General features: G+C 40.1%; 1 protein-coding gene across 1 annotated transcript in view; it reads left to right on the top strand.

Annotated features, from left to right (window-relative positions):
* The window catches only part of LOC138597520 (spectrin beta chain, non-erythrocytic 4), a 65824-nt gene that overhangs the window by 33441 nt on the left and 17450 nt on the right, over positions 1–14933 (top strand). The window contains exons 25-26 of the mRNA XM_069669129.1: positions 1613–1759; positions 14204–14467. Of these exons, the coding sequence (XP_069525230.1) occupies positions 1613–1759; positions 14204–14467 (411 nt within the window). The remainder of the gene's footprint in view (positions 1–1612; positions 1760–14203; positions 14468–14933) is intronic.

Below are 14933 nucleotides of genomic sequence, written 5' to 3'. Positions count from 1 at the left end.
AGTGCAGGAGGGAAGGATGAAACAAAAGCAGCTGTAGAGGAGTCGTGAGCTTGGCTGTTAGCGGAGACCAGTGTGCTTCACTGCAAAAAAAGAATCTCTTCTGTATGTCAGTCTTTCTGTTCCTTCATTCTCATCCATCTACCTGCTTTGACACCGTTTAAAGCCCACCTCCCCCTCCACCTCCTCCAGCTCAGCATCATTAGCCATGACCGGTGAGCCTGGGGGCGCTGCCTGCATCCCTGCCCCCCAAAAAATCCCAGTCCCAGTCATTTGCTCCTCCCTCTCCTCCTCCTCACCCTTCTCCACTCCATCTCTCCTCCAACCAGCCAGGCTGCCTGCTCGCTCACTCTCTCACCCACTCAGTGGAGGTGTGAGGCAGGGGAGGGGCGCCCATGCACCGGCTAGGCTGCCTGCCATTTTATTGTTTTGGGAGGATCTTTTTTTCGTCTTTTTCTTCTTCTACTTCTTCTCTCAGTCATCCTCATTCTTGCCCTCTCCCTCGTCACTGATCTGCCCCCGCCCCTCCTCTCTCTCCTGGTTGAGCGCACAGCAAATCCTCAGTAACACAGCAAATAGAGAGAGAGGGAGAACTAGAGAGAGGGGGGGAGCGCAGCCTCAGTTTGAAGTCTCCAGTCTGTCTCCTCAGCCAGTATTGTTGTTGTTATTTACCCTCCTGCTTGGCATTTTTCTCTCAGCACACCTTTTGTGTCGCTGTCCTGTGTTTGGCTCTAAAGAAGGCACCTCTTTCTATCTGGCTCTCTTTTTCTCTTTCCTTTCCTTCCTGTCCTCATTCTCTCCCTCCATCTGGCTCCGCGGTGAAGAGCGTCTTTGCATGTGTGTGTCGGCAGACCAGCGAAGATGCGGATACCAGCGGCTGCCTGCAGCTGCCACAATCTCGTTGGCTGTTCCTGTTAAACGCTGCCGGTAATCGGGGATATTCACTTTACTATTTGGTTTGGTTAGAGAGAGGGACGGAGGAGCAGTTGGAAATGTTGCATGGAGGTGCGAGGATGCTGATGACGGAGAGATGAGGGTTCTGATGCTGACCTGAATATGATGGTGAAGCCGTCAGCGCAGGAGTGAGGTGTTTTTACTGTGTATTGTCTCACACAGACACAGTCAGTGCAAAATGTGCATATTTAACTCTTTGATAGAGACTGGAGTATGTGATGGTTGTGTACTGTGTGGGTGTGTGTTGATGTGTGGACAGTGATCTGTTGTGTTGTGTGTACATGTGAATTCCTGCCGCCATGCTTGTTGGTACACGTGTGTCAGCCTACATGTGCCTGCTGTGCGTCATTAAATATTCATGTCTGTGGGTTTGACCTTGTATTTCTCACTGTAGGTTTATCTACAAACACTCTATATGGTATTTATTTAGCTTTTCCATATTACAGAAGCTAATTAAAAGGCAGATATGTGAATATGCAAGAAAACATGTTCCTCCTATGAACTTGACACAATTTCAGCAAGCACCAGTGTGAGCGGCAGTGTTTTAGTGAATACAGATTTATAAAATGAGAATCAGTTTATTATTTACTGTATGAGTATCCAATCAATACTGACCTATTTCTGTCTCTCTCTCTCACCTCTCTCTGCCCCTGTTGCCCAGCTTGGGGACTGGGTGTGTGAGAAGATGCTGATGGCGAGGGACAGCAGCCGAGACGAGACCCAGAAGCTTCATAAGAAATGGCTGAAGCACCAGGCCTTCATGGCTGAGTTGGCCCAGAATAAGGAATGGCTGGACAAAATTGAGAAGGTGAGTTCTGCCATGCCTCGAGAACATAGTTTTTTCACTTTTATTCTCTTGACTGAAACTTTACAGGGTCTTTTTAATTGAGTTTTATGAGCCACTGGAGGATTTGCAATATTGTTTTGTAGAGTATATTGTGAATTATTTGAAGCAGAGAATGACAAAAATGAAACTACAGACAGCTCATTGCATCCAGTGTCTCCTGGTTTGTCTTTGCTGTTTTGTTTCGGCATTATATCTGTTATATGTTTGGCGGCCTGTTTTCTTGGACAAAATGAAATAGCGCTACTGCAATTATTGCTGTGTTGTGTGCTGTCATAGGTGTGCTCTGAAAGCTTTGTGGGGCACCAGTTTAGCTGATTATTTCATTATAATGAAGTGATATCACTTGTTTACATTATTTTGTCTACCTCCTAAGGTAAGGAGGTCATGCATACTTGAAGCCATTTTTTCAGCTGAGTCTACAGTTTTGAAAACACTTGATATAAAGATAACCCTATGTTAAGTGTATTTTAACCTTTTTATACAGTCCTTATATTAAACATCAAAGGGCTAAACTCACTTCTTGACTGGTAGAAAAGCCAGTGGCAAGGGCAGAAAGTATTAGAGGGGTTTTAAATATAAAGGGGTGCGCTGTAACCTTCACTGCTGCTCTGTGTCCCGGTAGGATCTGTTCCATATTAAGAAGATTTAGACATATCAGCCTCTTGTGTAGAGCTGCAGTTGACATGGGATGTAATTAGGTTAGCCAGTGTTTTCAAAGGTGCATGTCCAGATTTCTACTGGGTTGACTTTGGGCTGTTGTGTTCACACGTCTGATGTGAATCTGGATGTGTAAATTCTGTACTAGTGGTCAGGAGTTGCTGTAGTTCAGCACCACATTCCCTCAGGCTGCCTGTAACTCATCACTGATTTCTGATCCTATTTTAGTAAAAGTCACACATTGTGTTATGTTTGTGTGTGTGTCTGTGTTTGGCCTGTGAAGGTGATAATTGAATGACATTTGCTCATGTTGTAGAACCACACATGTCAGGATGTTGCTGTCTATGTTATCAATAGATTGCTGCATCTCCGTAGTTGAATTCTTTAGAATGATTAATTTAGAGAAAGAACGAAACATTATTTTTATGCAAATGGCAGTTAAAAAAAAATATCTAAAATGATCCAATGAGTCTTGAGTCTTAATCATGGCAGTGTTTACTTTTGCTCAGAGGTTAACTGATGTTAGGGCTAAAGTTGTCTCGAATTCACTTCCACATTTGTTCTTCTTAAACTGCCAAATAAACATGTTGGTGGTTAGCATTCAGGAGTCTCACTGTGCCTCTAATCAGTACAAAATACAATGTTTTGTGTGATGACCCTTGAAAGTATCCAGACTAACAAGCATTGGCTGCTGAAAAAAACGTTTTGACATGACACATGGATACTGATGAACCCATATGGGCTGTGAATTAAGCAGACAGTACATCTGTTCTAAGGGAAGCCAAAGAACTGCTGTGTTTCAATTAAGAAACACTACATTGATGCTACAGTTATTATCATCAAGCTAAACAGTTATGTGTCATCTGAAACATTAAAAATTGCTACTCTTCTAGTTAGTCAAAAAAAACAACATAATCTTAAAAACTCATCCTGCTTTCCATCCTGCTACGGTGATGCTTACAGTTGTCCATGCTGTAATGGCTCGATCATCTGCAGTCTCATCTTTGGCTGGGCGGAAACTGAACTGAACTCCCCTGGTGGGAGTAGAGAGATGGAGCCGGGGCACTGCACTGCTTTATGTGTTATCTCTGCACAAACTGTGTAAAAACCCACAGTTGAGATTACAGCTCAAATTATTAGTCAGTCTATCGAACAACTGAAAGACTGAAATTAATCAACTTCTTTGATAAATGACTAAGTCACTTATCAAACAAAAGGCCAACAATTTAAAGGTTGCAGCTTCTTAAAAGTGAGAATGTGCTTTTTCTTGTATTCTATCACAGTAAACTAAATTTCTTTGGGTTTCGGACTGTTGGTCAGACTAAGGAAGCAATTGGAATACATCACCCAAGGCTTCAGTTAATGATGAATGATGGAAATGGCAGATTACTCTACAATGTAAATCGTTGTGAGTTTGGGCATTGGTTGAGACAGGTACAGGTGCCTGGTATGACATAATAAAAAAGTAAGTCTATTAATATTGTATGCACTTTGTCCTGGCCAGGGCATAAAAGTAGCTCAAGCCATTAAATGAATTTTTGTTGTTAAGCTAATGTGCAGTGCAGATTCCCTAACATCCACACAGAGTTCTACCCTGTGGCTGAATGATAATTATTATTAAGGTATACATACCTTATCCACTAAAAGAGGACAGTCTTTATTTGCATGACCACGGAGATCATATTTTAGTATAAAATAGGCTTTGCTGTCAGATTTTCTGGTAAAACCATCTGACACAGTCAGAATAGAAAAGCCTTAAATAAATAGGTTTAGTTGCAGTATTACATCAGCTCTCTGATCACTGTAACATTGTGGTTGATGGCTGTAAAGGTAGGCAGCTTCACCCACAACTGACGTAAATGCTGCTCATTATGTCTAATTACCGTATGCCTGTTGCTGAGAACCTAGTCATTTCTCTCTATTTCTTCCTCTGTAGTGGGCCCTGTGAGTGACAATATGTGTGTAATGTGTGTGTATCCCTGTGCTTGTCAGCATATGTGTGCATGTCTATAACGTGGGCATATGATGTGGGGAAAGTGGCTGACTGATGTGTAATAATATACATACATGAAGTGTAGAGAGAGCAGCACAGCGAGGTCTGAGAGTGCCGAGCAGTTTCCATTATAGATTCATGGGTCATGTGCTAATCTCAAGGAAGAGTTGGGTTACTGGAAAATGCTTACAGGAAGAGAGCGAGAGGGAGAAGGGGAGAGTAGATACGCTGTAGTTTCTTGTCATATTTGCGTATTTTGTCTGCAGATGATGTTTTAAATACAGTTTAATGTATGGTAAATAGACAATGATGATGGTGGTTCTTCATCAGTTAAAGTCCAAATAAAATGGATATAAATGCATTATTTGCTTAAGCAGATTCAATAATTGGCTAGATTTCTTTGGACAACAGTTTAAAAGTGGCTTTTGGTTGTCTTAGAAACATCTGTGCACAAATCTGCTGTTGCTCCTATGTATGAGTCCATTGTGGTTTTTACACCCACAGGCTGAAGTATCAGAATGCCGCCAAGTGGATTTCTTTGTTTTCATCTTTGTATTAAAGTATGTAATTTGGCTGACAGTAAAAACAATAACAGCCTACTCAACACTTGTCACGTCTTACACTCCTTAAACAACACAGCAATCCTAAAATATTCTCCATCTTGGTGGCTCTATCTTTGTTTTTTTGTTTTGCTATATATAATAATGAACAATTATAATAATAATAACAAGCCACTTTATACCGCAAAGAGCCCAACATGAGGAAAAATCAAAGGTGTTAAGACGATCTAGACTTCTGTGAAGTGTCAGCAAAGAGATGGGGAAAAAAATGGTCACACATTTCTGACCGGAACAGCTACATGTACATGAATTATTTAACATAATGTGTGATACACAAATGCTGGTGCTTAAAGCAGGAAAGATTAAATGTTACACAGCATGTTTTTATTTTGATTTAAAGAAAAGAGCATCGTAGTGCCGATGGAGGAATTGGCCTAATGAGATGACGAGGAAATATTGCGTGTATGCCCACTGTGTATTAATGGGTGTTAAGTTGTTTATAAGGATTTTTTTTTTAGAAGTAGGGAAAATTTGGGCTCGTCTTCACTTGGTCAAAGATATGTTTAATGATCAAGGTGTGGGTTAAAGTTAGACGTAAAGTTAGAATTATATTATGCTAATGCAGATCTCACAAGTACAAAAGTGCATTTGTGTGTGTCAAGCTTTATTGTCCCAGCTCATACTCATCAGTAGCAGACTGTAGTCACACCAGGCTGTCTAGCTGTTGGCAGAGATATAGACAGAGTTTAGCTTCTGAAGTTGTACGTAGCAGCCATGTTCACCCAACAAGCCTGCTCCATGGCCGTTGCTTAGCAACTTCACTTTTTTTTTTTTTTTACAAAATATGATCATGTGATTTGGCATTGTATCGTGGCAAAACTGATACAGATTTGTTTACATTGCTAAATAATGTTAAAAACATAGTTCTGTGACTTTGCTCTGAATTTCTTTTGTGCACCATTTAAAAAGTGTTTTACTATTAAAACACATAAAACAAACACATTGAAACAGGCAAAAAGGAGAACAAACAAGAACATCAGGCACCCTGAATGTTTTGCTCAAATAGTCAAGTAAATGATTATTGTAAGCCTATATTAGAGCTGATTGTGCTGTGCGGTCCTGTTCCTGTGCAAACACTGTACATCTTGTGTCCTGGTTTTGTCTCTCTGCTTTTGTCCTCTGAGAGTCTCCAGTCTATTTATGTAATCGGGTAAGAACCCCTTCCTGCCGTGAAGGACTGTGCGAAGCACATTGCCTTTTTTACGCTAGCATCAGCCATCTGTATCTGTATTTCAGTGTAAACAGTGAGCATGAGCTTTTACCCTGATCTGCTCAACTTAAATGCTCCAGAGAGTTTTTGGTAACGTCATAGATGACGTTTTCTCATTGCCATATAGTTTTGCTTGTTCTCTATTTCCTCCTCTTCCAGTCTATCCCTATTTTCCTCATCAGCAGACTCTTTAATTACAGAGGCAGATTGCAGTTCTGTGAGGCCTTTCACTAACCTAATGCCCACATCATACTCTTGTAGAGCTATAATGGCTGTGAAAAGAAACTGAAAAGACTCAGAAGGTACACCAATTTAACCACAGGAAACATTCAGAGACACAGGTCTTATAAGCCCGACCCACTGTTACCACAATTCTTGCTTTTGGTGAGTTTATGCACTCTGGTTGCTGTTTAATTGCAGGGAAATACAAACTTGAAGCAAAGTAAATGTTTTTCTATGTGCCTTGGAGCTCAACACAAATTCATTAGGTGTTGCATTCTTTCATTGCTTTCACAACAAAGGCCCAGATCAAAGCTGTTAGCTCTTATGATAGAGCAGCTGACCTCCACAGTGCTGACGGGAAGTGTAAAACATGACAAAAGTTTTACAGTAGGGAACAATAGTGAAGTTCTTAAAACTCTTTGAGCACCCACACAAAGAACAGATCAGAGAGGACAGGAAACCGTCCTGAAGTCTAAATTTGAGTTAGTCTGCAGCATCTTGGTTAGTTGTTTTGTGCTGCTCTGCATTCTGAGCCCTACCTGGCTCAAACTGTGTGTTCTTGTATGTTTGGACAGAAAACTGTTGTAAAAGTAGTTTTCTTTACACAGAAAAATGTTATCACTCATGTCCAATTTCTAATTTTCAAAATTACAGTCAGGTTGAGAAAAGCCGGTATGAGTGGAATTCTCTTCTCACTCAGCCCGAGAAAGACTATCAGCTGTATCCGTGTTTGTCAGTGTGGGACATCTTGTGGGAGTCTGTGCGGATGTAACTTTGTGAAAAGAAATGAAGTCTTAAACGATAATCTTCCTTCACTGTGTTTGTGAGACTAGCTGTCGAGGGAGACCCCAGCTGAGGAGGCTTTTTTGGTTCATTGTGATGCATCTAGTGTGCTGTGTCAGATTCTGTTGTGACGTCAAACGTTCGGCAGCAGCTTGTCTCCTCTTCCTGTGCTTGAGACGGTTGCCAGGCAACAGCTGTCCAATCCCTCCTCCCTTCTTCTTGTCTTGCCTCCTCTCTGTGTACAGCTCACATGTGAAGGTCATTCCTCCTTCGCTGTCCTCTCTCTCTTTCTCTCTCTCTCTCTGTCTCTCTTTCTTTCTTGTTCTCTCACTATACATCTATAATCTGCTCCAATCCAAATGGGACAGGAAACAGGTCAGGATTTCACAGGAAGTGATGTAAGACAGACGTAGAGAGAATGGAAAACTCTTTGGAGTGTTGAGATTGAACCCACCACAACAGAAGGTGTTAATGTAGTATAGAGGGCCAAATCTAATAAGCTGAGGTTTGCAGTGTTCTGAATGTGTAATGCATTGTTTAATCAATACCCCTGCTCTTCTGATGCTGCAGGATGACTGGGTTCCACATAAACAATTCTGAATATATGAGGATCAAATCTCAAATGTTACAAAGTTATGACAAAGTTCACAAATGGATGTTGTGACTTCTAAAAAGATTATTATCCTATGCAAGTGTACTTTCTGTTGAGTCACTTGTTTCTGGTGTTCAACCAAAATAGCTGAGTATTTCTATATCCAGAGCTACAAATCAATGTAACACCCTGCAACACCTCTATAAGGCATGTTGGCTGTAAGGACACATCTAGTCATTCTGCAGTGTCTGTAATGTAACTCTGCAGTGATTTAGCTCAAATAGAAGCTGCTGGCTGTTCCGGGCGATTTGCTTCAGCTGCAGCAGATTGTGTTTGTTTGTGTATGTGAGAATGTGGGGGAGTGTGTGAGTGCACAGTGAAAATGGCCTCCTCCCATTGCAGTTGCTTGCCTAAATCCTGTGGGCTTTTGATTCCTGTCCCCTTTCCCTCCAATAAAGCCTGAAAATGAATTGACCTCATTAACTCATTAAGAATAACAGTCTCAGCCTCTGCTGCCCTAATCTCACTTGCTCTCCATCTCTGTTGTATTAAACATTTGAGATTTATAGTTCAAGTTGAATACACTGAATATTTGAGGTGATACTTTAATGTTAAATCATCCTTTTGTTTTCTGTCTCAGGCATTGTTTGAGATTGTTTTCTGTTTTTTAAATATTTTTTGTGTGTGAGTTTCAAACAGTCGTCTTGTTGACCTTCTCCTAATGTAAAAATAGTTATGTTCAGTTTTCTCAGTTTGGACAAAATCACAATAGAAACAACTGAAACCATTGCCATCACGAGAGTTGAATAAATAATGCGTTTTAAAAAACGTATCAAATATAAGATCTTTTGCAAAATGAGTTTAAAACTAAATTTTGTTTTCACATTAGTGCAGCTATCTCCCTTCTCTTCTGATATAGAATGTACTGCATGTGCAGTCGCCTCACTCACAAAGCCCTGTGTGCATTAAGCTTTGACCTGTACGTTTGTGCTGGTTCTGCAGTATATGAGGAAGTGTGTGTGTAAATGAGGGAGTGTGTGTAGGTGTGTGAGTGTGTGTAGGCGGGTGTGGAGGTATGTGTGGTGAGAACATCAATGGAGCAGTGATGATACCAGCACTACTGAGAGCACATGGTAAACTGAGACAGAGATCTGCTGTTATAATTGTATTTTTTTTTCAGTCACCTCCAGTCATATTTAGATACTAACTCTTTTCATGTGGCATTCATGGCAGTACAGTTTATAGAAATAGACTGAGCTGAGACAGTGATTTAGATAATAATTTAAGGGCTATACTTGCCCTCTTAAAACATGTCTACGAGCTCTGCTATATGCTGTCGAGATGCTGCCATTTACTGTTACTGAATCCACTTCAGTTAGCCAATGTTTGAGTCTATGTTGAGTCCATAGTAGTAGTAGTTGAGTCTATCTAGTGAAAGTGATTATGATAATGAACTGTAAATCCACCAATGAGAGCTGCAGGTCCTCTCTGACAGTCTGTTACAGAGATTTCCCATGAATAATTACATTAAGTTAAAAAGAACTTTTCATTAAAAAACTATAGCATCCACTCTTGGTCATCATCTAGTTTCTTTCTCTGACCTCAATATGTCTCACAGTGACACTGAACAGGAGCCTCCTCTGCCTGCCCTGCAACCCCGCTGTTAAGACTCTTATCCTTCCAAGAGTGCCTTTATACTCGCCAGAAGGGTTCCAACCTGAATCTGTTTGCTTTATTCTCAGCTAAATTAAGCTTAAAAAAACTATATTTAGCCTTTTTGTTACAGCGGGATTTCAAAGTCTATTTGAAGGTGTACAGAAAATAAACGCTGATCTAATAATCATTATTTCTGTAATACTGCCTTTGTTCTACAACAGTTAATCCCTCATTTTCTGATTAAATTCCTAAAATTGTTTTTAGTCAAACTTCTTGGTAACGAGTTAACCAGACCACAGGGTCTTTACCTCATTCTTAACTCACATAATTCATGTCAGGTAGACAAGTGCAGTGAAATGAAATAAAGGTTCTTGTTTTTTCTCATACCTTCCAGAGCACTTTGAGCTTTCTGATGCTCTCAGTACCAAAGGACAGACTCAGGGGGTTGAGAAAGACAAAAAAAGAGTTCAGTCCCTCTCAGTCATAGAGATGCTTTTACAGCAGCACAGAGAAGGAGTGGGGGGCGCTTTTTGGGTAGATGGGCAACAGCTCTCCTCTCTGCCTCTAGCTGGGCACCTTCTGGAAAATATGTCATCACCAGCTGTGTGTGTGTGTGTGTGTGTGTGTGTGTGTGTGTGTGTGTGTGTGTGTGCGTGTGTGCACTAAGTGTATATCTCTCTTACCCCTACTCTATTAGACAGAACAGGCTGCTTGTATGCTTGTGTATGTGACGACTTATGATGGTCCTTGTTTGTATCACTTTGCTGCAGTATCAAGATGAGTAGTGTGAACCAACATGTTGGTGTTTTTGCACAAGTTATATGTAAGGTCATACTTTGTTAAGCCTGTAAACCTACTGTAGACCAAAATAGGACTTTTATCTTGGACATGTGTCCATTGGCATTTTTCCGACATGTGGATGTTATGCCACCAGTAACCTCACAAAGGGTGTGGCAAATAGTTGCCATTTAGGGCCCAAAAAATAGAATAGTTAATTCTGTCACTTTTCCAGTGTAAACAAACTATATACTCAAAAGCTGCTTTGAATTAATTAGTTGTTTGAATCGATTCTGCTGAAGTTATTGCATGCACCAAATCATTGAGCCAATTATTCATTTAAATAGTAAACGCTTTAACTTCGGACGTATGCAATAAATGTTTCAGTATGGTAGAACAATTGTTGCGTAAATATTGACACAATAGCTGCAGTTGCCTGAGTGTGACAGACACACTGACCAGCAGAGAGTCAGCAGTGACGCTCAGGAGCAGATGTCTGCTGTAATATACAGACCAGACAGCAGAAGTAGGAGGTCCCATCTGTCACTGTTAGCGTCACTGTTCTGTTAGGAGTCCTCACTTCCTGTCCTTCGGCACTTTGCTGGTGTCTTCTCCTTAATTTTGTTCTTCCATATTTTAGTTTAGTTCATGTCTTTATTGTATTTTAATCATCCTCAGTCACAAACAAAGCCCTCTCTTGTTGTCATTATTATTTGAAAGATGATGATTTGATATATTGTTTAGGATACGATCAAGAGCAATACTTTTCTCCTGCATTTTCTCCTTTATTTGACAGTTCATGATGCAGAGAGAGACAGGAAATACTTAAAGTTTCTCTGATGACAAGAGAAGACAAAATGCAACTCTTTGCACAGACTGACAATCCTGATCTTCAAGTGTTACGTCCGTTGAATTGACAGGAAGTAGAAAATGCAGCAGTTATATGTTGGACAGGTTGCTGTGGGATCTATGCAGATACTGTTTGTTTGAGCAGTAGACTACCGTGATCCTCTTTGAACTGCAGACTGAGCATGTGTGAGTGTAGAGTAGCAGCTCTAAGCCTGTGGGTGATGCTGCTCAAGCCCACGCAGCTCTCCCACTTACCGCAGAGGACAGAATGCATCAGCAGCCAGGGAAACGCTACACCGGAATAAAAGCTGACGTAACGCACTAACACTGGGAATTACAAGACAATAAGTGGTGTACCATCGCCTGCTATTAATTCCCCTACCTCTATTTCTGTGTATTAATCTACGTACACACATTTAAACCTGAGAGATGTCCAGCTGGTCCGGGGGTTTGGACTGGAAATGTTTTTATCACCTCAGTGACATCCGGCTTCCAGTCATCAGGCAGCTCCAGGTGTCTGTAGATTTTATCAAAACCTGAGTGAGTCAGGCTTGATGTTGTCCTCTGTGGATGATGAGTCACTTCTCAAAGATATTTTGCCGTGTCCGTGAAATGTCTTGGCAGGGTCGGAAATGACCACCTGCCAAACACCTAATGCTGGAAATGTTAGTCTTTAGCAGAAACATTTTTCAGAATATCCAGTCCATTACCAGTCAAACTGGGAATAACTTATTTGTTCAGGAAGTTTTTATGATCTATGGCAGTTTCAAGTTCTGTTTTGTGTTCCCATCAATGCTGATCGGAGCCGAGGCGATAATTACAGAGTCATTTTACCTGGGTCTGAATGCCGAATGTAACCTTTACCATTAAGCATAAAAGGTGGGTGTTGGTGGGTGTTAGTGGGTTTTCTGACGAGTGGGAAAGGGGCTTAATCTGTCTAAAATAACAACTATTGGATGGATTGGCCTCAAATTTTAAACATGAATTGTCCACAGAGGATGCATCGGAATGATGTTGCTGATTCTTTGCGTCTTCATCAGGTCAAAATTTTAATCCGCCATGTCCAAGTTCGTGACAATTTAAAGACACTCCTACCAGCATAGTTGTGCTTTGTTTTCTGTAGCAAGTTGCAAATGTAACCTGTTTAATATCAGCACATCAGCATGACGATCGATCATTTAGTTCATTGCAACGCTGTGCTCATGTGCAGCCTTCAAGAGCTGCTAGTACGGTTGCAGAGTCTGAGTCTAATCTATGTCTATGAAATTTCTCATCAGTTTCAATAATATTGTTATTCTTGTGAAAAATCCCAAAGTTTGCTCAATTTTCCTTCTTTGTACAAGAAGAGATATTAGTGTTGTTCTTGTTACAAGAGTTATTCTTAATCTTAATCATTTCTTTACATGCACAAGTAGTAGCAGTAGAAATCAAAGCGCTACATACATTTTTTTAAAGGGGATGAATAAAGACACTGAATGAATAATTACTTTATAATGTCATTAGTTACTGTTATATATATATTATATATGATATAAGTATGTATGAAACACATTTAGTGTATTAATTATCCTTTCCAACAATTTATGCAGTCTGACAAAGAGATTTTCCTGTTTTTTTTTCTTTGTTTGTTTTCTGCTTTTTTTCTGTATACCTCCTTCTCTCTCTAACACACATAAAACACACACACACACACACACACACACACACACGCTGCAAAAGATGAATTTCAATTGGATGGGGGAGGGATTTCATGGTGGGGGAGGCTAAATAGGAAAAAAGGAAAGGGAGCAGGTGTACATAAGGAATGGCGTGTGTGTGTGTGTGTGTGTGTGTGTGTGTGTGTGTGTGTGGGTGTGTGTGTGTGTGTGTGTGTGTGTGTGTGTGTGTGTGTGTGTGTGTGTGTTAGAGTTTTGGTGGGCTAGGGGTCTAAAAGGGGGTTCAGAACAGGATGAGGTACAAAAGAGGGCAGAAATATTAAAAAGAGAGGGAGACAGGGGGGAGGGGAGTGTGAGGTAATTTATGAGGCATTTTAATATGGTAAGGTTTAATCTCTTCACACAAACACACATGTATACATTCATGCACACACAAACACTCACACACACCTCCTTACCCAGTACCACAGTGGTCTAATGAATATAAAAATGTTACATTTCAGTTAATGCTTTTTTAATAATTATTATAATTTATTTCTATTTGTGAAAAATACATATTACAGCTACCCAGTTTCTTGTCATGTGTTGTGCAATCAACAGTCCAAAACCCAAATTATATTTAGCTCTTTCTGTACTTACAAATTACTTACACTTACCAAATTACTAAAATACAATTTTAACTAATTAATATTCTGTTGATCTACCAATTAATTAATTAACTAATCAGATTCTATTTGTCAAGTTAACATGTTTTACATGATAAACCAAATATTGCAGCAATGTATTGTAAGCTTTGTGTTTCGGTGTCTTTTGTTGATTAGACAACAGGACCACATTCTGGATAATTACAGATTAAAAAAACATTCACATTTTTGATAGTGAAATTGTTAATCCTTTAAAACAATAGAAATTGAAGCTCTACTGTATATTTGTAGCAGATGGTGTCATTTTCACACATATTATAAACTTCATTCTTGTGGCCTAAATATCATGACTTCCTGTTATCAGAGATGATGATCTGATTAATTTGGAGAATATTTGGCATTCATTTGCATAACAATGAGGAATAAGTGATTAGCATGAATCTAATGCTTAATAATTGTGGTTTGTATGTTAATAAATCCCAGGTGCCCTGTAGAGTCATAGATACACTGATTAAGGAGTTATCTTACTAAATGAGTCTATTATCAGAACAGGATGTGCTTAGCATGAGGATTATGACGCGACATTTAGAAGGTTTTCATTATTTACCTAAAGTTTTATATATTCAGACATGCATTGTACGTATTGTATTTGTCATTATCACCTAATTGTCTTTCTTCTTAAAACACAAAAAGTCTGATCTCTGTCTGATTGCTCCCTCTGTCTTTCTCCCTCCCTCTTCCATCCAGGAGGGTCAGCAGCTGATCCAGGAGAAGCCGGAGCTCAGTCCTGTGGTCCGGAGGAAGTTGGAGGAAATCAGGGAGTGCTGGCAGGACCTGGAGAGCACCACCCAAGCCAAAGCCCGCCAGCTCTTTGAGGCCAACAAGGCTGACCTGCTGGTTCAGAGCTATGAAAGTCTTGACCAGAGACTGGGCCAGCTGGAGGGGCAACTGGCCTATGTGGACCAGGGACAGGACCTCACCACTGTCAACAAGCAGCTGAAAAAACTACAGGTACTATAGAGAAGAAGTTTAAAATATTCATCACTCTATACCCTCACTCTAGTCTTGAACCTAAAGCCTACTCATTCTCACACTTTGAGTTATGATGTGGTCAATGGCTAGAACTACTAGATATTTGATTTAAAAATAAATAAATACCAAAAATCATGGACTTGAAGGTTTTAAATGTGAATATTTGGTTGAACATTTGGCCTGTTTTCTGGAACACAGGTGTAAAATTTCTAGAGAGCTAAAGTTTGACGTAAAATGTTAATATGATTCTGCAGCTCTGCGTCTTCTCTCCACGTCTTGAACCATTGCAGAATGACTCACTGTTTACGTTATCATTGCCACACAGTGATGGCCTCATCTCATTAATAATTGAAGAAAACATCATGTTTGGAAATGAGTAACAACAGCATTTCTCACTGTGTGCCTGCAATGCTTTCTGTTAAGCTCTTCATTTCATTCCAGCTAA

This window comes from Semicossyphus pulcher, unplaced genomic scaffold (assembly GCF_022749685.1).
Source record: "Semicossyphus pulcher isolate SPU_LCO1_2020_fin unplaced genomic scaffold, fSemPul1.0.p SCAF_19, whole genome shotgun sequence".
NCBI classification, from domain to species: Eukaryota; Metazoa; Chordata; class Actinopteri; order Labriformes; family Labridae; genus Semicossyphus; species Semicossyphus pulcher.
Note: the sequence above shows the minus strand (reverse complement) of the source record. Positions and strands in the feature narration are given on the sequence as shown.